This window comes from Sander lucioperca, chromosome 15 (genome assembly GCF_008315115.2).
Source record: "Sander lucioperca isolate FBNREF2018 chromosome 15, SLUC_FBN_1.2, whole genome shotgun sequence".
NCBI classification, from domain to species: Eukaryota; Metazoa; Chordata; class Actinopteri; order Perciformes; family Percidae; genus Sander; species Sander lucioperca.
In genome coordinates, this window is record NC_050187.1 from 1,077,298 (window position 1) to 1,100,158 (window position 22,861).

Consider the following 22,861-nt stretch of genomic DNA (forward strand, 5'->3'; position numbering starts at 1 on the left):
TTTCTATGTTTGTTTATGCAAACCTGGCCAATGAACCTGATTCTGATTTTTCTCCTGAACGGCTGAACACATGAAAGGGGGGAATGACATGCAGCAAAGGGATGCAGGTCGGAGTCAAACCGGGGCCCGCTGCGTCAAGGAGTAAACCTCTACTGTGCCTCCTCTACCAACTGAGCTATCCGGGCACCCTCTAGAGATACTGTTAAGCATGCTGACCAGATCTTGATATTGATTTGCCGGTCCGGTCTGAGAGACTGAGGGGAAATTACATACAATTGAAGGTATTTTAAAACCCTTAAAGATTAGGGGGCTTTTAAGAAAACATTTGGGGCTAAAGCCCCAGAAGCCAACCTGCTACGCCCCTGTGCTCTGCCTCCACCCTTACAGTCTTCTGTAAGAAGAAAAGGCAAATGAGATAAATACCTTTTATCTCATTTTTAGGGTGGTCTCTAGCTCACCCAGTAAGAGCGTTCGCCCCATGTAGGCTGAGTCCTGCAGCGGTGCTGCCCTTTGCTGCGTGTCATCCCCCATCTCTCTCCCCTTTTCATGTCTATCCACTTTTAAATAAAGGAAAAAGCCCAAAAAAATAATCTTTAAAAAAATACCTAGGCAGTCCTTTGGTTGACCTGTCTGCACTTTATGTATTTGTAATTGTACTTGTGTAGCTACTGTGTTTTTTAATATCATCTTGTACGTTGTGATTTTATCTGTTAAACTTACTTTATAAATAGACCTACATTTTTTCCCATGTGTTTTTCCTTGGGGATGCAATTTACTGCTGTACGCCTCAGAACTGGCCTCTACTCTGCAGCGCTGTGGAAATAGGTCTGCATGGTGTACATTTGGATCTTTCATATAAGTCTGTTATGTACTGTATCATAGATGATGTATTATCAGAGATGCTGTATGATTTTACAACAGACTGTTGTAAACAGTGACCAAGTGTGCAAACAGGTGCTCACTGAACTGTTGGAGAAGAACTTTAGACCACAAACAGCTCCTTCCTTACATATTGATCTTGTGATCTACAGCACTTTATGAAGGACTCTATGCACTGGATGCACTTTATTAGCTAATTTTGCACATTAGCACTGGTTTGTTCATTAGTTCACTTTGTTAAGTGGCCGGGTTGGTCAGTGGGTAGAACTGGTGCACATGTAGGCCTACTGAAGGGTTTATGCCTCGACGCAGAGGTCAAGGGTTCGAATCCGAGCTGTGACGATTTCCTGCGTGTCTTTCCTTTCTCACCTAGCTATCCTGTCAAAAATTAAAAGTGAGAAAACCCCAAAAAATAATCTTTATAAAAAAAAAAGTTTTTTTAATTTTTTTTAATTTTTTTTTGTATGATATGTAGCCTACTGTTTGTGTAGTTATAACTTGTATTTTGTAAAACTTTAATAAAGCTTTCTAAAAAAAACTGTCTGTCAATGCGAGACTACAGTTGTACAGACAGAGCTGTAGGACTCCAACCTCCACAACGCACAGCGCGCGGAGGGCTTCTGTTGTGGCCTCTCGTGATGTTCGCGAGCGTTCACTCTCGTTGTTCCAAACGCGCTAATCTGACAACCGAGTGGATCCAGCATTACACCCACTCCACGCATATGCACGCTATTTATAGAGTTTATAGCTTGTTTTTTTTTATTCAGGTCATCCTCGCACTCAGCGCAGCGCAGACACTGTGAACGGGCTCTGCTCCCAATGTTTACTTCTCCAGCATGTCTCTTCCAGACTGGAAAAAGTAACGCTTTGGTTTATTGAAGATATTTTTATGATGAGTAGATTGGAAAGCCACTATGTTTGTACGGCTAATGCACTATAGCTTACAGTAGTTAGGACATCTTCCTCTCTTGTTGTCGACAATTGTAGATCATCTCGTGCTCCATGATGGCGATGTTTCGGAGCTTTGTCTCGGCGAGCACCCAGCTCCGCCAGCAGCAGCAGCCGCAGCAGCAGCCGCCCAGCAGCGGCTCCGGCTCGCAGGCAGCCCCGGCGGAGGGCATCGAGAGCCAGTTCTCTTGTCCCATCTGCCTGGAGGTCTACCATAAACCCGTCAGCATCGCCAGCTGTGCTCACACGTAAAGTAGCTACTTCTTGTTTGGATGCGTGTTATTGTGTGTGGACTTACAGTTCAACGACATGTAATACCGCTTTTTTAATTTTTATTATAGAAGCAGACAGCTGAATGTGTTTTCGGTTTATAGCTGAGTTCACTTGGCTTAATACTAATTGTTTCTGAAGCACTCAGTATTTAAATGACCTGTCAGCAGCCTCACCAGGCAATGATAGCCTACATCTGTCAGTCATATACACCTCGGACTAATGCGCAATCCATCACTAATACTATGGGCTTATGAAAATAGTTCACGAGAAACGGCTAACTAGATTTGAGGCAACGTTAGTTTAGAAACAGTAACGTTTTAATGTATTTATTTATTTAACAGGGACAATGCTCATTAATCACTTTACAACGTTAGCAGGGGCGATTCTAGGATCAGACCTGTAGGGGGGCTCAGCCCCTAATGAGAATGTGACATACAGTGCCCCCCCCCTGCTAAATCAGTAATTTCACTGTATAACAATGAATATATGTATTTACTATTATAACAGAGGATAAATGCAAAATATTGAACATATGAAAAAAACTACTAAAGTCCCTTCATGGACTACCAGAATCAAATGAAATGATAATGAGGTGTAAACAATAAATAAATAAAAAATAAAACTTTCCTTGACTGGGTTCCAGGTGCATATCATCGATGACAGCGACACAGGATATTACACCTGTTTCTTTGAACCTGTAATTGTTTGTCCTCTGTCATTAAAGATTCGGACACACCAACCTGATAATCGGCCGTCGGACAGTCTGGCGAGGTCGGTGACTCGAGTCTGTTCGGTGTGTTCCGTGCCGTCGTCCGTCAGAGGGGCCGTCGGCCTTCATTTTGACCGATTTGACATGTATAATCGGCAGAGCGTAATCTTTTAAACTGACCTTTGTTGATCTGAAATGAAGACAGATTCAGCAACTGCACGGCCTATTTCTCTCTTAAAATGTTTTCAGAAACACGTTTCTATTAGTCCTAAATAGTCCTATTTTAGTCCAATATGAGATCGTATTCTGAACGAGCCGCCTTGACAGTCTGTCTTTGAATTTCCGGAGAAACCAGACCCACATGACGGGTTCATCCAATCAGCTGCCGGTTTTCATTTTTGGGCGACAATACAGATTAGCGCCGCCTGCTGTTATATTACGTATCGTCACTTTGGTGTGTTCGGAGGCACTTTTTTTGGGGAGACTGATCAGTCCAACTGCCTTTTCTGCCGACGTTTGGCTATCGGCTCTGTGCGTCCACACCTTAACAGATGCAAACGTTAGTGTCCCAGTTTCATGGTTTGTTCATCAGAATCATAAAAAGGTGTATTGCCACAATAACTAGCCTTAGACACTTAATGTGGAAGTTGCCTTGGTTAATGGTGCAAACATAAACAAACATATTAAACATTAATATGATATAAACAATACATACAAATACATACATACAAAAAAAACTGTTGCGTAAGAAAAGAAACAAGAGGCTGAATGGGTTGAGTGCAGAATGTGCAAAGAATAGGCTACATGTGCAATGGGCAGATGTATAGTAAGGTAAGTAGAAAGGTTAGTGCAAAGTGTGTGTGTGTGTGTGTGTGTCTGGGGGGGGGGGGTTAAGAGTCAGACATCACTGACACATTTTTACACTCTAATGATATTAATAATAATAACAATAATAATAATAATAATTAACTCTAAATTTATATAGCACTTTTCAAAGCAATGTTACAATTGCCTTATTAGACAAAATACAAATGGTAGATAAACAATGATAAAAACAGTTAAAAACTTTACATTAAGTTAACATGTTATACAACATTGAGCAAACGGAGCTATTTATAAAAAAATATAAAATATATATTTTTTTAACTATATGCACCAAAACTATGGAACTCCCTGCCCAAGGCTGTGAGATGCAAGCTCCGTGATTATTTTGAAATGACAATTGAAAACATATTTATTCAGCACTGCCTTTAATTGTCGCTCTTCATCCATTTTATTGTCCTAGTGTTTACATTTGTAGCATTGTTACTATGCTTTTCCTTGTTTTATTTGGATCTTTCACATATTCTATTGTTCTTGGCAAACCTGTTCTTGATATTTGCTGCCTGTTGTTTTTTGCTCATTGACTACGTGTTTTTGTTAGTTTTGTCCTCACTTAGTTTGAGACTAATTGTACAAATGGTGCTATATAAATAAAGTGTATTATTATTATTATTATTATTATGAAATAGGTTTTAAGTAGGGATGCACTGATCCGACTTCTTCAGTCCCCAGGGCTTTGGGTATTTGCCACTACCAATTACTGATCTGAAACCAGTGTTTAATGCCTCACTGTGTGGAAGTGACTGGGATCATTCTTTTATGTGTAAGGCAATATCAGGCTTGACTTAAACATTGCTTTCCTAACTTTGTAAAACTTAATGTAACAAATAAATTCGATGGATATAAATGTAATGAATTGTTATTTATAATTAAAATAACTAAAAATAATGAAGAATTGAAATGAATAGATGGACACCGTTTTCACTGATACCCAATTGAGTGAGTATTGGCCCAATCTCAGTATTGTGCATGTGACTTAACAGATAAAAGTGAATTCAGGCCACATACCCTGTGAAAGCACACTTATATAAATGTGTTTTTAAGAGGCAGAGGCATGTTTTTAAGAGGACGTCACTGCTGGAATAAAACCTGACATCCGTTGTGTCTCTCACGCACCAGATGTCCCTCCCCTCTCGCTATCTCTGCTATCAGGCTTAGCTTGGTTTAAAGAAACGCAAACAAGCCAAAGCATTTTCTTTCCCCTATCCTAGAATAGATAGGCAGTGTAGCCTGACCGTACTTCATCGCAGAAACAGCGCAATGAAGATAGGTCCGGCAATGGGACACTACTGATGGGATACTGACACTATCAGCTTCTTACTTTGTATCCAGTGACATTAGAGAGGAGTTTTTTTAATCTTTCTCAGTCTGGAGCTGAAAAGAAGAACAAAGAGCAGACCAGACCTCAGGTAGCCTCAGTTCTATTTCTAGTTAAAGGAAACTGCAGCTATATTTACGGGGGATGGATGGATGAAACTTCAGGAAACACTAACACTAATGCTTGGGCCAATACATACAGTATGTTGGGACTTAACCAGTTTAACAGTAAGGGCCTTTTAAACAAAGTACTCTGCCACATGCTCTCTAAAGCCCAGTTCAGACCAAAGATTTGCGACGAGACAAAACTGTTTTAGAAGGTCTCAGGGAAAGGTTGCAGCGGTCTGAACTGACCCGTCTCAGCTCGACTCAAGCCAGAGGCTGGTTTTGTGTTAGAACGTAAGGGACGTCACCTGTTTGTGAAGTCAGCTACAAATTATGGAAATACAATTATCCAGGATCCATTTTATTTCTGTGTTACATCGAGCTCTTAAGCATGGTAATGTGGTCGAGCGAGCTAGAGAGTGACTTAAGAGAGGGAGCGGTGTAGAACAACGCCGCGAATAACATAAATTAAACGTTTTTGCCGATTGATCACTAGAAATGCAACTGTAGCAAGCATCTCACTATCACTAATGTTAGCCACATTCATATTTAGACACAATAAATGAGATATCCAGCTACAAAAAAAGCCTGAAAAGTCTGAAGTTAGAACGGAAGTACAAAGAGTCGTTGGTAGTGCATTACGTTGGTGTGAATTGGCAGGTTTTAGAACGTTGCAGACCTGCACGTTGCAAATAGTTCCAAGTAGTTCCAAGTAGTTGCAAGTTTCAACTTGTCTCGTCGCAAATCTTTGGTATGAACTGGGCTTAGCCAGGGAAATAAGGCCTTCAGGTAGACTGAGCAGCCTAAGGTGTCAGAACTACATAATTCTATAGTACACAGATATACAGATGAATAAGGTGCAGATGAATAGAAATTACATATTGCACAGTAGGAGGTGACATGGAGTAATAAATAAATAAATATGTGTAGAATATTGTCGAGTGATGGCTCATGTTGCAGAATCAGCTAGCAGTGCTACATTAAGCCCAGTTCAGACCAAAGATGGGCGACGAGACAAGTTGAAACTTGCAACTTCTTGCAACGAGTCGGTCTGCAGCGTTCTGAAAGCTGTCAGTTGACCAACGAGACGAGACGGTGTATCATCTCCATAACAACGCCTCTTTGTACTTCCGTTCTAACTTCAGACTTTTAGGCTTTTTTTGTAGCTGGATATCTCATTTGTTTCATCTAAATATGAATGTGGATAACGTTAGTGATAGTGAGATGCTTGCTACAGTTACATTTCTAGTGATGAATCGGCAAAAACACGTTATTTCTCAGATTCACTGCTTTCTTCTAACGCCGCTGGGCTCTCTTTCTCTTCAGTCTCTCTCTATCTCGCTTGACCATATAACGTTACCGTGCTTTCGGGCGATCGTTGAGGCTCCGTCTACAGCTCTACTATTTTGAGCAGCTGCTTGTAACATCAAAATAAAAAATGGATTATGGATAATTTTATTTCTATAGTTTATAGCTGACTTTACCTACCCTGGTTGACACCAGGCCCTTCTCAGTTGTAACTGAGAGTGGGTCTGGGGAAGGTTCATTCACAGCCCATTTCCAAAGCGGCGTCACCAACAGACGCTGCTCAAATGCCTCTGGGCGCAATTGGAAAGACCTTCAACCAATCAGACCAACGATCCGGGTGACGTAGCAGCGACAGCGGCATCAACGGGTTGCTGCGCCTTGGTGGCCGTCATGTTGAATGTAAACAAGAAGCTGCTTGCCGTCGCTGCGCTATCGTCATCGTGTAAAGCCCGCTCAATGGTTGTGATTTGTGCCTCGATTTGGAAAAATTGCAAATGGGCTTGAATGAGCCAGACGGACTTGCAGAGCAAATCTCAAATTTGCCGGAAGTTCGTCAGGGTTTTCCTAGGCTAGACTTTACCAGCTGACTTCTCTATTGGCTGTTGAAACAGGTGACGTCTCTTACGTTCTAAAACCAGCCTCTGCGACTCGACCAGCTGAGTCGCAGCAAAACCATCAGCTGGCTTGAGTCGAGCTGAGACGAGCCGGTTCAGACCACTGTAACTTCTCTCTGTTCTAAAACGTTCTAAAACAGTTTTGTCTCGTCGCAGATCTTTGGTCTGAACTGGGCTTTAGGTGCGGATGAATAGAAATGACATATTACACAGTAGGAGGTGACACAGAGTAATACATAAATAAATAAATATGCATAGTGCAGAATATTGTCAAGTGATGGCTCATGTTGCAGCATCAGCTAGCAGTGCTACATTACAATGTTGTCTTCTTGCACTGAGGGTGCAGCAGTCTGCTGCTGAAGGAGCTGCTCAGGGAACTCCCAGTCTCATGTAGGGGGTGGGAGGTGTTGCCCATGATTGATGCCAGCTTGGCTAACATCGTCCTCTCCCCCATCACCTCTATGGTGTCAAGAGGGCAGACCAGAACAGAGCTAGCCCTCTTCACCAGCCTTTTCCTGTCCCTCTCTGTGCTCCAAGCTCCCCAGTAGGCTACTGCATAAGAGTTTGCAGATGCAACAACAGAGTCATAAAAGGTGTTTAACAGAATCCTGCACACACCAAAGGACCTCAGCCTCCTCAGCAGGTGGAGATGGCTTTGGCCCTTTTTGTACAGGACGTCTGTGTTTTTGGACCAATACAGTTTATTGTTGATGTGAACACTCAGGTATTTGTGTGTCTCCACCCTTTTGATGTCGACACCCTGGATGTTCACTGATGTAGTACGGGGCGGCCTCCTGCGAAAGTCAACAACCATCTCCTTTGTCTTGCTGGCGTTGATGTGAAAGCGGTTTGACTCACACCAGTTGACAAAATCCATGACCTCCCGGTATTCCTGGTCGCTCTTCTGATACCCGCCCGACAATGGCAGTATCGTCAGAGAACTTCTGCATGTGACAGCTGCTTGTGTTGTACCTGAAGTCCGCTGCTGTACCCTGTGGTGCTCACATACTGTGGTCTGTCAGTGAGGTTGATGGTCCATGCAGACAGGTGACGGTCAGCTCCAGCTCCCAATAGCTTCCCCCAGAACAGTGATGGATGAATTGTATTGGAAGCACTGGAAAAATAAAAAAATATGACTCTCACAGTGCTCCCAGTGTTCTCTAGGTGTGACAATGATCTGTGTAAAAGATAGATGATGGCATCATCCATCCCTATGCATATCCATAGAAACCATAAACAACACTGACGCTTGGTGCTGGAGGGAGTGTGTCCATTGGTTGTCGACAATGTTCACATGATTTAACTTCACTGCCAAGACTTAAAACTTACGATAATATCAAACACGTTGATTTTGTCGGAAAGTGAAGAGGAGAAAAAGATTGACTAAGTTTTATGACCACCTTACACCAAACGATTGACATGACGGGAGCATGCCCCAACTCTACCAAGACTCATGATTTCATTCTGATTTTGTTAATTAGTCTGCGACTGTGATTCCACTGTTTATAAAGTCGTTGTTGGTGTTAAGTCAGCTTAAGACAAACCTCCCAACAGAAGTAACATGCTCTCCATGGCGAGTTCCATTTATTATCCATTGGAAATCTTGGCTTTGGTGGTTCTACCTGCAAAACAGATCTTCCAAGAGCTCTGTAGGCTCAGCTGCGATGACATAAGCCACTTTCCGACCAAGTAGTTCCAGGAACGTAGTTCTAGGAACAGTCCACTTCTAAACAGATCTACTAACTACTCTCCCCCAAAACTGTTTTTTCCAATTGCATTCGCGCTGGCGAAGTGGCCATAGAGACTATAGGAGGGGTAAGGGAGTGATGCAAGCACGGCAACGGTCTTTATAGCATTAAAATCAGAAAACAAATTCACCAAAAAAGGTATGAACTAAATACTAAATCTAATGTATATAGCATATTTGTCATAATTTAAACAAGTTTCCCGAAGAGAAACGAGTATCTCTCTCTCCCCCGCCTCTGCCTGCTGCACTGTGGACGTGTGTGTGTGTGTGTGTGTGTGTGTGTGTGTGTGTGTGTGTGTGTGACTGTGTGTGTGTGTCTGCCGGCGAGCCGCAGGACACATTGTGGAGTTTAACTCTGAAAAGACCGTTAACCACAGGTTCCCGTTAATCTTATGATGGACATGTGTTGTGATATTTAAACAAACGAACCGTCAACGGCGAAATAAAAGCCTCTTATTTATGAGAGCGGTCTGAGAGACCTCCAGCTTACAGCGGGGTGTGTGTAGGTGTGTGTGTGTGTGTGTGTGTGTGTGTGTGTGAGATCGGTCTGAGAGACCTCCAGCTTACAGCGGGGTGTGTGTGAGATCGGTCTGAGAGACCTCCAGCTTACAGCGGGGTCTCTGAGCATGACTGGCTGAGCGACGAGCTAGCGGCCGGGGCAGGCGCCTGCTGGCTGTCACCTCACTTCATGGAGCTTCTCAACTCCGAAAACTTTGAAGCAAATTGTCAATTCGGCATCAATTTGAGCAAGACTGCCTATATTTGAAATCTAAATTTTGTCTGTCAGAAGTGAAATTAGTGATAAGTAAGATGGCGAAAATTGTTAAAATTGTCCCATTGTTGTTCTGTCTGTACCGGAAACCCGACCCTCGTTGACCTAGGTTCATATGCTGAAAAGGGAAAAGAGAAAAGAGAAAAGAGCCTGTCCTGAAGTAGGAGCTGAAAGAGTTACAGGAACTGCGGCCAGAGGAACTTAAAAATCCCCAAATTGGTCCAGCCAGAACACGAGAAAAAAAGGGTTCTAGGAATTTCATGTTCTAGGAACTGCAAAAATCCCTCCTGTCGGAAAGCGGCTATAGTTCTTTGGAACTCACCTTTCTCAGCTATGGTTTGATAGACCCTATTTTAAGCCTGCACATTCTTAATAGCCTACATTCGCTCAGTTGCAAAATGTCTGTGATGCTAGTGACAAGGGCTATGGGACAGTGACCTACTTAATCCATCAGAACAGCATCAATCCAGTCCATTGCGCCTTCATCATGAAAAAGGCAAGAGTTACCTCACTCAAAATAATCCAAACAACCTGCCGTTATGGCTAAGGACCTTCAGGTGTCAGAGCTCATGCTTTGGGAGATCCAAGAAGTACAGTAGGTCACAGTGGGCACAATCATGTGCTGTCCAAGCTGCGTCTGAAATACTGGATTCTCAGTGCTAGTGCAACAATCAGAAGAGTTCTGTCCAAGTGCCTTGAGTGTTGCTGACTACATAGTGTTCTTGGACAACAACAGATGGCAGACCTACTGACCTCTATGAACGCTGTAGGTGGAGGCAGAATATGGCAGACCTCTTCTGGGATATTGGATGAGAGAGTATTTGCTAGATCTCCAAATATGCCAGCAGTGGTCAGGAGTGCCAAGAAACTTGCCTGGCGACATTGTTTTGATTGTGGATGAAACTGCACCAAGAAACTAATGTGGCAAGGTAATTCAGTGGATGCCAGATTAGCATGGGCTTCTTGCCAGTTGCGTGTAACGACCAAGACCAGCGAACCAGATGGACCAATCACCAAAGTCAGTCACCTAGAGGCAGTATGTGGCAGCAGTAAATACTACACTGCATAACCCTATATCATAGTTTAGTGCCAAAATACTAATACTAAAGTCATTAGTCAACTGCAAGAATATTTATGATGATTTTTATAACTAATTAATAAAAAAACTCAGCTTACAAAATGTGAAGTGTGTTTTTCAATTTAATGTCTAGATTTCTTTATCTGTGGTCGGACTGGAGAAGCAATATAAAGACCAGTTTAGGCTCTGGTAAGTTTATGATGAAAATGTGTCATTACTTTTGACATTCATTAGACTGATTGATTCATGTGAAATAATAATTGATAGATTAATTGATAATAGAAGGGAGTAACTATGGCAAGCAGGTATGAACAGGGTCCCCCAGCGCAAGTTGTCCAGGCAATCCGTGGAGGCAACGCAAGTCAGACATGCACGCTCGAGGACAGGATGCATGTTGAGAAAAGAGTAGTTACGAAAAGGAATTGTAGCATTTTTCATGATTTTGGAAAAAAAAGCACCACTTATGGCCTCATCTAACCCTGACCCAAGTAAGTTGTTCCTCTATATTTTGAGCTGATAACGTTTTGTCATGAGGATCCAAAGAGTCTACATGCAAAATTCCAAGCAGATCGGACCCATAGTTAGTTATTCTATTATTATAATGAAATAATCCAGGCGATAAGGAGTAGGGTTGTGCATCGAGAACCGATTCCTAGTTGGAATTGTTTCAAAAATTACGATTCCAGTAGAATCCTTTCTTTATTGGAATCGTTTGGAGGACTTGGTTTCAGATCCGATCATCGCTTCCCAATTTAATATTGGGAAGCAGCGCTTGTTGTGTTACAGCCTTGGAGCACAGTAAGCAGCACTCTAGTCTGGCTTTATTTTACATTGAAAAAGCCCGGTAAAACTGCAACCCACCATTGAATCAAAATCAAACTTTCCTCTTATTTGTGAAATAAGCATGTGACCCATTTCAACTTCACCCCTCAAAGAATCAGAATCAAGAATCAGAATCATTAACCCTAATAAGGAGTACCTTATTGTAACCGAAAAACTTTCAAATGCAAATATAAAGTAGTGATGGAGCAGTGCTGAGAGAACTCATCAGTGCTCCCTGGACCAGCAGGACATATCTGGGATGCCCATCCCTCATTTGAGCAAGAACTTAACATTTTCTCCCCTGCTGTCTGCTGTTCCAGGTTCTGTGGGGAGTGTCTACAGCCATGTCTTCAGGTGACCTCGCCCCTCTGCCCTCTCTGTCGTGTGCCCTTTGACCCCAAGAAAGTGGAGCGCTCCTCCAGTGTGGAGAAGCAGCTGGCCTCATACAAAGCACCCTGCAGGGGCTGTAACAAGAAGGTAGATATTGACCATTCATTACCAGGGCCACATGGAATCTGCGGACACAGAATTCCGCAACATTTTCAATTTTCAACTTTCTAATATGGGTGTATGCACAGATATAGAACAACTATATCTATGGGTGTATGTTTATTATTTGGTACATAAGTAAATCATCATATTATGACTGCCTAGTACAATTGATATACACTCATGTGAATATACAATTTACATTTTATTTCTGCAGCATTTACAGTAAAAAAAAGTTATTTATGTATTTATTTGAAAGTAATAACAAGTAACTGCATCAATTAAAATGTACATGCACAGAGTTGTACAAAAGTAAAGACAGGGTGAGGTTGAATGATGAATGCATTTGATCAGTTGTTATTTATGCTTTGGTGTCTGTTACTAGCCAGTTATTTCAAGTGATGATGGTCAATCAGTTAGATCTTCTATGAATATGGCAGCAAGTAACACTAATGAGACTGTTTGTTTGTTTTATTCTGTGTGTGTGTGTGTGTGTGTGTGTGTGTGTGTGTGTGTGTGTGTGTGTGTGTTCTCAGGTGGCTCTGGTAAAGATGAGGTCCCACATTGCTTCCTGTTCTAAAGTACAGGAGCAGATAGCCAACTGTCCTAAGTTTGTCCCTGTGGTCCCCACCTCCCAACCTATACCAAGGTACACACACTTTGGCCAGGTCCATGCTGAGCTGACTCAATCTGAACATGCAGTTTACATGCCAAAACAATGTATGTGCACATTAGCATTTTTTTCAATTATTTTCCTTAACTATTTCTCGCCACTCTCTTAAAATGCCTCTACTTTTGAGAATAACCCAAATCTCTTTTTGTGCAGTTAACAACTACAGCTCCCAGGAGTCCTGCTCATAGCTGCACATTCAAACCCTTATTCTTTGTTAAAAAGTCAAGGTGTGGGCACCCAGATAGCTCAGTTGGTAGAGCGGGCGCCCATATGTAGAGGTTTACTCCTCGATACAGCAAGCCCCGGTTTGACTCCGACCTGCGGCCCTTTGCTGCATGTCATTCCCCCTCTCTCTCCCCTTTCATGTCTTCAGCTGTCCTGTCAAAATAAAGGCCGAAAATGCCCCAAAAAATTATCAAAAAAAAAGACAAGGTGCTCACATGTTAATGTCCAGTGCAGGAGTAGAATGTAATGATTATAGTAATATAACATACTTGATATGTTGCACATGTACACTGTGTACACTAGTTACTACAAGCTTGTCATAATTCATGTCTTTATGTGTAATGCGTGTCCACCCATATGCAGCAATATTCCAAACCGGTCAACATTTGCGTGTCCGTTCTGTGGGGCCAGAAACCTGGACCAGCAGGAGCTGGTGAAGCACTGTATGGACAGCCACCGCAATGACCCTAATAAAGTGGTAAGAGACTACTCTGTCGTATACTAGATTACATTGTCTAGAATAACTCGGGTGATCCTAGATCACCAGAAGTGCTTCCGGCCGATGTTTACTGCATAAACATTCAGTCAAATGGCCTTTTGAATGGGAGTGCTAGGGGCAGTTTTATGCTAGCCTCAAAATAGCTATTTTTAAAACACTAAGAAGGCTCGACACAACATGAAACTTTGCTCCAAGTATGACCAGGGGCTCTACACATGAACTCCAGCATTGAGAACATTGTTTATGTACACAGAGTTTACTAAAAAGAAGGTTTTGAACAACTCACGTTAGCAGTTGTTGTTTACGCTATCCGCCATTTTCCCAGTCAAAAATAGGCGATCTCAGAATGCGAATGAACGGACTCCATAGGAGGAAATGTCATTGTAAGAACAACAGCTACAGTGAGTTGTTCAAAACCTTTCTTTTTAGTAAACAAACAATGTTCTCAATGCTGGAGTTCATGTGTAGAGACCCTGGTCATACTTCGAGCAAAGTTTCATGTTGTGTCGAGCCTTCTTAGTGTTTTAAAAATAGCTATTTTGAAGCTAGCATAAAAGTGCCCCTAGCACTCCCATTCAAAAGGCCATTTGACCGAAAAACGAAAATACGGTAAATCTTAAAAGTGACGCTTCCGTACTAAATATGCTTGTAAACGAAAGTTTGACTCGGGTACATTCACAAAAAGACCCTAGGTTGCATTTTGGCGAGAGTTACGCTTTAAGATCTGAGTTGGTGTCTGGTTATGTAGAGGTAGCGGAGGTGTAGAGCCTCCCCTTTAAAGTGAATGATTATTTCTAGGAAATGATGTGGCTGGGGAGAAAGTAGGTCCACACATAGCTGGGCAGCTAAGCCCAGATCAGGATCTCGTAATTATGAGAAAAGTACATATCAAATGTAGAAAGGGAATTCAGGGGAAAAAGACACAGGCCAGAAGGCCGAGATATCTGACTCCAATTACTCTAATTCCTGCATATTTATTGATAGGACTTATGGATACCAAAACTCAAGGATCAATCTGAGACGATGGATTCAATTTAAGCAAGGTTTACTGACTCCAGCATAAAAGTTTACAAACACAGCTGTGAGTTCACAAAAACAGAGTCTAAGTTTCCCTAGCAACAGACATCAAGTCAGAGCCCGGTCCACCAAGATCTCAGTTTGAATGGGCCCTGAGCTTCCCTCTCCCTATGCTCTTATCCTTAAACTGCTATCTTCATACACCACACACCAGGGTTGGGTCCTCTGTCTGGTGCAACTTCCTCTTCTTGTTCTCGTAACCTTTAAACAATTCACTTTTATGCCATATAAGGCCTAAACTATTTATATGACTTAAGCTTAACCTTCTGTGCATCAAGATGTCACCCGGAGTACTTTTAACCACTTCCTCTATTTGACTGCTCTCCGCTCTTTTGTAACGAGCACACACGTTCTCTTAATAAAATATTCCTACACAATCTACATATTTGTGAATACTTATTTGTGACTTCACATTCAGAAAACGAGTGTCAGAAAATGTTGTATGAGTAAAAAAGTATGACATACAAGTTCAGATTTTGGTTCTTCAAGTTCTAGCATTTTTAACCATAGCCCTATTTATCTGCCCTCCTACGTACTTACGCTTAATTTTCATTTCCCTTCAGTACTCCGTCTGGGTTTGCGGTATATTCTTGGGTTTTCGCCTTCAAAATGTTTGGCGGTCCAATCAGCGAACAGAGGGAGTGGCTGAGAATGATGACGTTGAGGATGTGCGCTAGAAAGATACGAGCGAAGCCATTTGGTCCGTTGTGGCAACGCCGCCGAATATTCAGGTTAAAGCCCGACCAAGAACAATCTTTGCTGAGTTGTGTTGGTGGCCATGATGTTGTGGCCCTCTTCCCCACGGGGTTCTGGAAAAGTTAGATTTTCCAGCTCGCTCCGCTAGTGGTGAAGGAGTTGGCTAAGGCTAACGCTAGCGGTGCTAATGCTAATAGCCTTGACGGTTTCCCCTCTTGTTGCACATGTGCAAGACATACGTCACCACCAAACGTTAGCGATTGGTTATGGCAGATCCAATAGTTTTAAACTTCAACAAAGTACCCACCTTCAAGGAAGTTAACTCTCGTCAATGGAGAGAGGCCAGACTCTCTGTACAAAGGAAATGTACAAGTGTCTGGTAGGACCAGGCTACTATTTATCTTCATAGTAACTAAACTTGGCTGTGTGGTTGTATCTCCAGGTGTGTCCGGTGTGTTCAGCCATGCCGTGGGGAGACCCCAGCTATAAGAGCTCCAACTTCCTCCAGCATCTCCTCCACAGACACAAGTTCTCTTATGACACCTTTGTTGTAAGTCCATAGCTATCATGATGGTTTGTCTTTTTAAATATTATGTGTAACTTCTACTTCAAGGAAGTCATATAATAATTTTAATTTTATATACAATTAAACGGTCAATATTAAGGTTGGTTTGGTCAGCAATCGTACTACTACTAACCTTAACTAAGCCACTACTACTTGGAGTGAAGCTGAATGTTTCAACCATTTATCTATTATCAACCATTATAACTATTTCAACGTTATTGTCAGTACTTTTAGGTAACTAGTCCAACCGTTAGTTAACTATTTCAACTAGGCAGTCATTTTAACTAACTATTTCAAGTTTTTAGTCAGTACTTTTAGCTAACTATTCCAACCGTTAGCTAACTATTTCAACTTGTAGCTATGTTTACTGTTTCTCTATTACTTTTAGCTAATCATTCAAACTGTATAGTTAAACTTTTAGCTAGTTATTTTGACCATTTATTCATTAATTTTACCTAAACTTCTGTGCTGGCTTGTTGACTAGTTTTCACACACTCTACACAACTGCAACACATAGTGTTCAGGTGTTACAGATGACTTCATGTTAATATGGAATTAGTTGAGCTACTCTCCGATCTTTCCACGTACTACCTGGCAACTGCAGAAGCACCCCTGGTTGGGAATCGCTGCCTTAACCCTTGTGTTGTCTTCCCGTTGACCATGCAACTTTTTGTTTTTCTGAGTCAAAATTTTAGCTTTTTTTCAACGTTTTTGGACGTCTTTTTCGACACTTTTGTTGCTTTTCCACCGATGTTTTTGTCACTTTTTCCCAGTGTTTTTTTCTGCACCTTTTTGAAGCTTTTCGTGACGTTTTTGTCACTTTTTTCAACGTTCTTTTATAAAAAAAATAATTCAAATGCTATGAAATTGAATTATTTTGCGTTGTAGGGAGCCATCCACATTATTTCTTTTGAAAATTTGGATGAAAGAAACCCAAATTTCTGATATAGAAACTTTATGAAAATGGGTCAAATTTGACCCGAGGACAACAGGAGGGTTAAATAATGGAAGTTCGATTAGGGTTCATTGTGTGGTTTGCAGTGACTAGTAGCTGTTGCTTTTTGTGTTTTGTCAGGACTACAGCATTGATGAAGAAGCAGCCCTGCAGGCAGCTCTGGCACTGTCGCTGGCTGAAAACTGACAACAATCACACCACAACCATCTTCTCACCGTGAGAACCAACTCAACCATGACTGCTGCCACTCTCGTCCCTCTGCACTGCTGCTGTTCCTCACGTCTCAGAAGATATCATCCAGCCGACAGACACAGCTGACCCCGCCAGGTTCACACAGTCTCTACTGAAAGCCACATCGCAGAGAAGTCCAGCCATGTTTTGGATTTGGTGATAAGCTTACTTTTTTTTTTTCTTTCCTCGGGTAGCGGGACAGTCAGTTTGCTACGCTACAGAACAAAAGCAGTTGGGACGTGTCTTTACTGCTTCATTTGATTTGAAGATAAAAATTCTGTGGGCTTGGAATAGATCCAGTGGGCAGGTTTGTAGTCGAGACCACCTAAACCGAGACCAAGTCATCGCCAAGACCAGAGTGTATCGAGACCAAGACAAGACCGAGACCAAGGCCGGATGAGACCGAGTCAAGACCAAGACGAGATTTGTGTTAGACAGCCAGAGCTTCTTCTCCTGTCTCCCACATTCACTTTCTTGGGAGTGTGTGTAAAGAGGGCAGGGAGAGGGGGGTTTACGGTAACCAATTTCAAATTAGATATAAGTCAAGTTATTGGTTGCATTCGCAAGTTTTAACACATAGGTTTAAATCAGACAATGCACAGGCAACTTAGCGAAATCCCAGCAGTTGTGGTCTTGACCGGTCTTGAAATAAAATCCCGAGTCCTCTTTGTCCGAGATCGGTCTTGAGACCAAGACTGATCTCGAGTACTACAACACTGCCAGTGGGTGTTTAACATAAACTACGTTAAAATACCAATTTACAGCTTGGAAACAGTCCGTCCACTCACATCTTCAGATCATCTGGACCACCACAGCATGAAGGGCTACCTCCATTAAACAAATGTCTTGTATGTGAGTGTGAAACATCCTGAAGCCTGCTGACTCTTAAACCCTCGTCAGTGGCCACTAGTCACTTGTTAGGAGTTCCTTATTGCTGGTACTCACTGTGAATAACTTATTCTACAGATTGGTCTGCATTGTGCAAGTTTGAACAGGCACTTTTTTGATGAGTTAACATACAGTAGCTAGCACACAAGGGCTAATTAGGAAGTATTTTGCAAAGGTACAACAATTAATAAAATACAATGAATAAATAGCTAGTCTAGTCATCTCCCCAAATGGAGGCAACTGCTTCAGAGTTGGTGTGTTGTATTTTGCACTTAACAGACAAAACAAAATAATCGGAGTCAGAAACGCAGGTTTGTTGACCATATACACAACAGAAGAGCTCATCCTGTTGCTTAGCTCTGTAAGTTCAAGACTGAGCTGCTCAAAGTGTGGTTGCACGGCAACACCTGCAACGGTACTGCCCATGGCATCTTCTAATGGTCATGGTCAGTTGTTTAGGGCAGTGGTTCTCAACCTTTGGGACCCCCAAAAGGGTCGCAAGAAAATTTCTGGGGGTCGCAAGATAGTTGAAAAAAAAAAAAAAAAATGAAATAACCTTCTAGACTGGGGAATGTTTTTTACATTTCTGTGTGAGTTTAGTCCCTGGAACACAGAAAAGGGTCTGAAGGTGGGTCAGGGTAGAGAAGAAGAACACCAACTTCATTATATTGAGGGGTCGTGACTCTGAAAGGTTGAGAACCACTGGGTTAGAGGACGGTGCCAGAACATCGTGCATGGAGAGGCTAAAAGTCCATGGATTTTTGAATGCATCATGCTCCTCCCATTATCTGGCCTTCTAGTTTCACTGCGGTAACCTGGGTGTTTGTGCTGCTGCACACTGCCACGCTGGCTCCCTCGAACTTCATGCGGGTGTTATGAATATTCCGCCTAACAACACAGTAGCACAGACTGACAGTTGTCCCATTAATACAATGTTGTGTAGCAACAACAGATTGTATTTCACTAGGGATGTAGCGATGCATCGTGAATCGGTTAAAAATCAATATATATATTTAGTTTTTTTTGGGCATGTTTTTAGGCCTTTATTTTTATAGGACATGCAGCAAAGGGCCGCAGGTCGGAGTCGAAGGCCGCTGTGCTGAGGAGTATATGCATGGGCATAAGTATATGGGCGCGCGCTCTACCAGGTGAGCTACCCAGGCGCTCAAAATCAATATAAATTTGTAAAAATTACAACCGGCTGAGATAAAAAAAAATTAACTGCGATGCAATTTTTAAACGGCCTAGGGCGTGATCTACTTTTGATTTCACTTCTTTGACTCCAGATGTCACTACGTCTTCTTAGTTTATGTATTTGAAGATATTTTGTTTCTATTTATTTAGTTATTTTGATGTGGGATTTGTTTTAGATATCTCATACCGGTAGTAATTTTTTGTTGTTTAGGATAAAATACTATTTCAGTTGCGCTTTTGATAAGAGGACACATCTGTTTTGCTCAGTTTATATAAATAAAGGAATATTTTTCACTCATTTGTCTGCAGCTCATTCAGTAAAAAACGGCGACGAAATCCTAAACTTAAAATCGTGATTTGTATCAAATCGTGAGTTGAGTGCATCGTTACATCCCTACATGTTATTATATGAGACATTTGATCAATGGATTGACGTCTAAACATACTGACAGAAAGATCCTAGCGGTATTTTGAAAGAGATCTTAATAGAGTAAGCTCCGTGTTCAGTTACTAAACCCTGCCATATGAACAGGAATATATTATTCAGGGCTTTGAATTCTTATAAGTTAGAGATTTTATATTTCAATATATTTTATCTTATTTTATTGTTATTTTATATGCACACACAAATGGAACTTGTTAAATAAACCACTTAAGAAACAAAATACACATTTCTAAGATGATGGACTGAAATAACTGTCAGCTGGAGGTATGAGTTTGTCTGGAGGCTGATGGATCTCAGTGATGAACTCAAATGTTAAACTGTGTTGAGGTTTATGATATCGGTAGCTCAGATGGCTGGCAGAGGGACGGCCCCAACTAGCTCACTATTTTTTAATGAGCTCAACCTTTTCAGTCCCATTACTGCCAGCTTTGCACATTCTGCTGCACCACACCACTGTGAAACTAAAGGCCCCCGTCCCACAGCCGTCTTTCTCGCTCCCTCCCTCTCCAAAATAACCTTTATTTTATGTTTGCTACTGCATTAAAAAAAAAAAAAAAAAACAAGTCAATTACAAAAGAGCATCAGCATAATATTTCCATAAATATTTAGGGCAGGCTTGAGCCCAATTTATACTTTCCACATCCATGAGATGTGTCTTCTGCCCACGTCCATGCCCATGACAAACATACACATCTGTATATCTGGGGGGGGCGGGGGGGAATTTATACTGGTCTACATATCCCTCCCTCTGCTCAATTATTTGTATCAAAATAATGTAATCCGCCCCCCTCAAAGTGATCAATGCTACTTCACCAATCGCCAAGACCATATATACTTAAACGTGTTTTTAAGTAAAGGGCTGTAACATGAACAGTCTATGCATAGAACGATCAAATCTGAGCAGCAGTTGCTGGTTGGATTTAACTGCTACAGAGCTCCGCGACGCCGGCTACCAGCGGCAGTTGTTTAGCCGCTAATAGGTGACTGTGAGCCGGCTACAGGCACCGCCAGATGATGGTCCTTTCAGGGCCGTGGTAGTGGAGTTAAGCCAGAAAAGTGAGCGTCACGCGGATTTGGATTAAATCACTCCTGAGAAACGAATGAACGCTGTTTTCGCCGCTCTCCGGCTTGAACGCACTGTGTTTTATGTTGACACAACGCTGTGCTATTTCAGTTTGACTTTATTTTCCTTTAAATATTGAAGTGCGTAAGTGTTTTGGCATGCACGGCAGAGTGGCGCTAAATCCATGTTATTGGAATGGGGATTTAATTCTTGCATGTTTTGTTTTGTCGTGCATGATCAAAAACACCCCCCCCCCCCCTCTGCTTTTTTCACAAATCGCACCCTGTATATAGTAGTAGAGTCCTGTCTGGGGTCCACAGCAAAACCCTAGACCGGCTCTAGTATTTATTCAACCTTTACCAGGTAGGCCGATGAGGTCCAAAACTCTGCCGCCAGGGCCCTCACCCACACCAAGACCTGGCAGTACATCACCCCAACCCTCGCCCACCTTCACTGGCTCCCAATTAAGTCCCGCATCACATATCAAATCCTCCTTCTCACCTACAAATCCCTCCATGCCCTGGCCCCACAGTACCTCTCCGACCTCCTCCATCCATACACCCCCACCCTGAAACCTGCGGTCCTCAGACGCTGGCCTGCTCTCCATTCCCCACACCAGACTCTGTACCTTCAGAGACAGAGCCTTTAGTGTTGCAGCCCCATCCCTCTGGGACCCCCTCCCTGCAGATATCCGAAATGCTACATCCCTGGACATTTTTAAAAAAACTCCTCAAACACCACCTGTTTACCACAGCCTACAACCTCCTTTAGCTTAGCTTAGCTTAGCCACAGTAATTCTGTAAAGTGTCAAAGGGTTTCCTGAAAGGTGTTATATAAATAAAAGTTATTATTATTATATGTAGACATCCAATATAGTCTAGATAGAACCGTATCCACATTTGTTTTCTGGCCCTTCAGCCTGTCCCAGCCTCTTAGCGCTGTCTATAACCAAAACGCATACACACACACACACACACACACACACACACACACACACACACACACACACACACACCCCTAAACCCCTGGTTTCCTTGGCTCATTGTCATCTCAGTGCTTTGCCTGAGGGCTCACTCACAAAATGTAGCCATGAAAGCTTAAAATGGAGTCGATCAACGGCAGCTTGCCAGACTCCAAAGGAAGCAGCATTTGCAGAATAATCAGGTTTTTATACTAACCCATTACTCTTGTGAAAAGATTGAATTCATCATTCAATGCACTTCAGTCTCTTGTTGGCGTCAGGAGCTGAAAATATGTTTGTGACCTTTAATCGGATCCCTGACCAGCTGCTTACACTGTAGAGAAGTGTTTAAGTTAAAAGAGCTGATAGAGACAAACAGCCAGCAGTCTGTCCTGTTTACTATGATGTCAATATAATAATGTATATAATAATATAATATATATTAATAGTAATATAATAATAATAATAATTTCTATATTTGCCAAGCACATTTACACATACAAGGAATGTATCTTCTGCATGTAACCCATCCTAACTAATTAGGAGCAGTGGGCAGCTATAGTTCGGCACCCCAGTTGTAATACCGTGATGAACTGGTTCCAAATGTTTAAATGATATATTGGTATTTCAGTCATAATTCTGACATGGCAACACCAAACAGAGGCTTCCCAAGCCGTCATCTGATACAAATGAGCCATAGCTTGTTTATCACTGTCCATCCCAGCGGTACTGAGGAGAGATCTTAAAGGTTATCTACCGTTTTTTTATGTTTTTGTGTCTAATTGACTGATGGGAACAACAATCTTTGACATTGGTCCGGTATTAAGTAAGATGGCTGCGGTCGGCAGCGGTGAAACAAGCTACAATGTAATTTAAAAGGGCAATTGGCCAGCTTGTATTTACCTTCACAAAAGTGCTTGTTTTGCCACTGACAGACTCAGATTATTATTCTAAGTGTCTGACAACATTATGGAAATGATCCCTTCAGAGATAGACCTTTAAAACCTCTGGAGTCTGGTGGGTTTAGCGAACGCAATTTCGTGGATGTTTTTATGTTTAAAAAAAGGATCTTACTCTTTAACAGAAAGGTCGACCTCCTTAGAAATCCTTTCCATAATGTTGTCAGACACTTAGAATATTAATCTGAGTCTGTCAGCAGCAAAACGAGTAAGTAAGTAAATACAAGCTGGACAATTGCCCTATTAACTTACATTGTAGCTTGTTTCTCCGCTGCCGACTGCAGCGATCTCGCTTAATACCGGACCAATGTCATTCACATTAACTCAGTCATTTAGACACAAAAACATAGGAAAATAGGGTCCAGGTTGAAAAAAACGGTAGTTACCCTTTAAGAGATGACACATTTTAAAGCATCACGAGCAGCTTCAACAGATCAAAGTGCACCAAATTAATTTGTCATGTCCTAACAATAACAGTCATTTTGTC

The 22,861-nt window shown here is 42.0% G+C and overlaps 1 protein-coding gene across 2 annotated transcripts; it reads left to right on the forward strand.

Moving 5' to 3' along the window:
* The first annotated feature begins 1,508 nt into the window (after nucleotides 1-1,508).
* On the forward strand, nucleotides 1,509-20,084 carry LOC116053623 (E3 ubiquitin-protein ligase RNF166). 2 transcript variants are annotated; one of them, XM_035992143.1, is made up of 6 exons: nucleotides 1,512-2,075; nucleotides 11,775-11,931; nucleotides 12,480-12,592; nucleotides 13,205-13,319; nucleotides 15,556-15,663; nucleotides 16,754-20,084. In XM_035992143.1, exons 1-6 carry the CDS (start codon nucleotides 1,882-1,884, stop codon nucleotides 16,817-16,819), a joined length of 753 nt encoding a protein of 250 aa, XP_035848036.1. In that variant the 5' UTR covers nucleotides 1,512-1,881; the 3' UTR covers nucleotides 16,820-20,084. The 2 variants fall into 2 exon arrangements, with proteins under 2 accessions (XP_031160568.1, XP_035848036.1); XM_031304708.2 differs by lacking the exon at nucleotides 15,556-15,663 and having other exon boundaries at nucleotides 1,509-2,075.
* The last annotated feature ends 2,777 nt before the right edge of the window (nucleotides 20,085-22,861 follow it).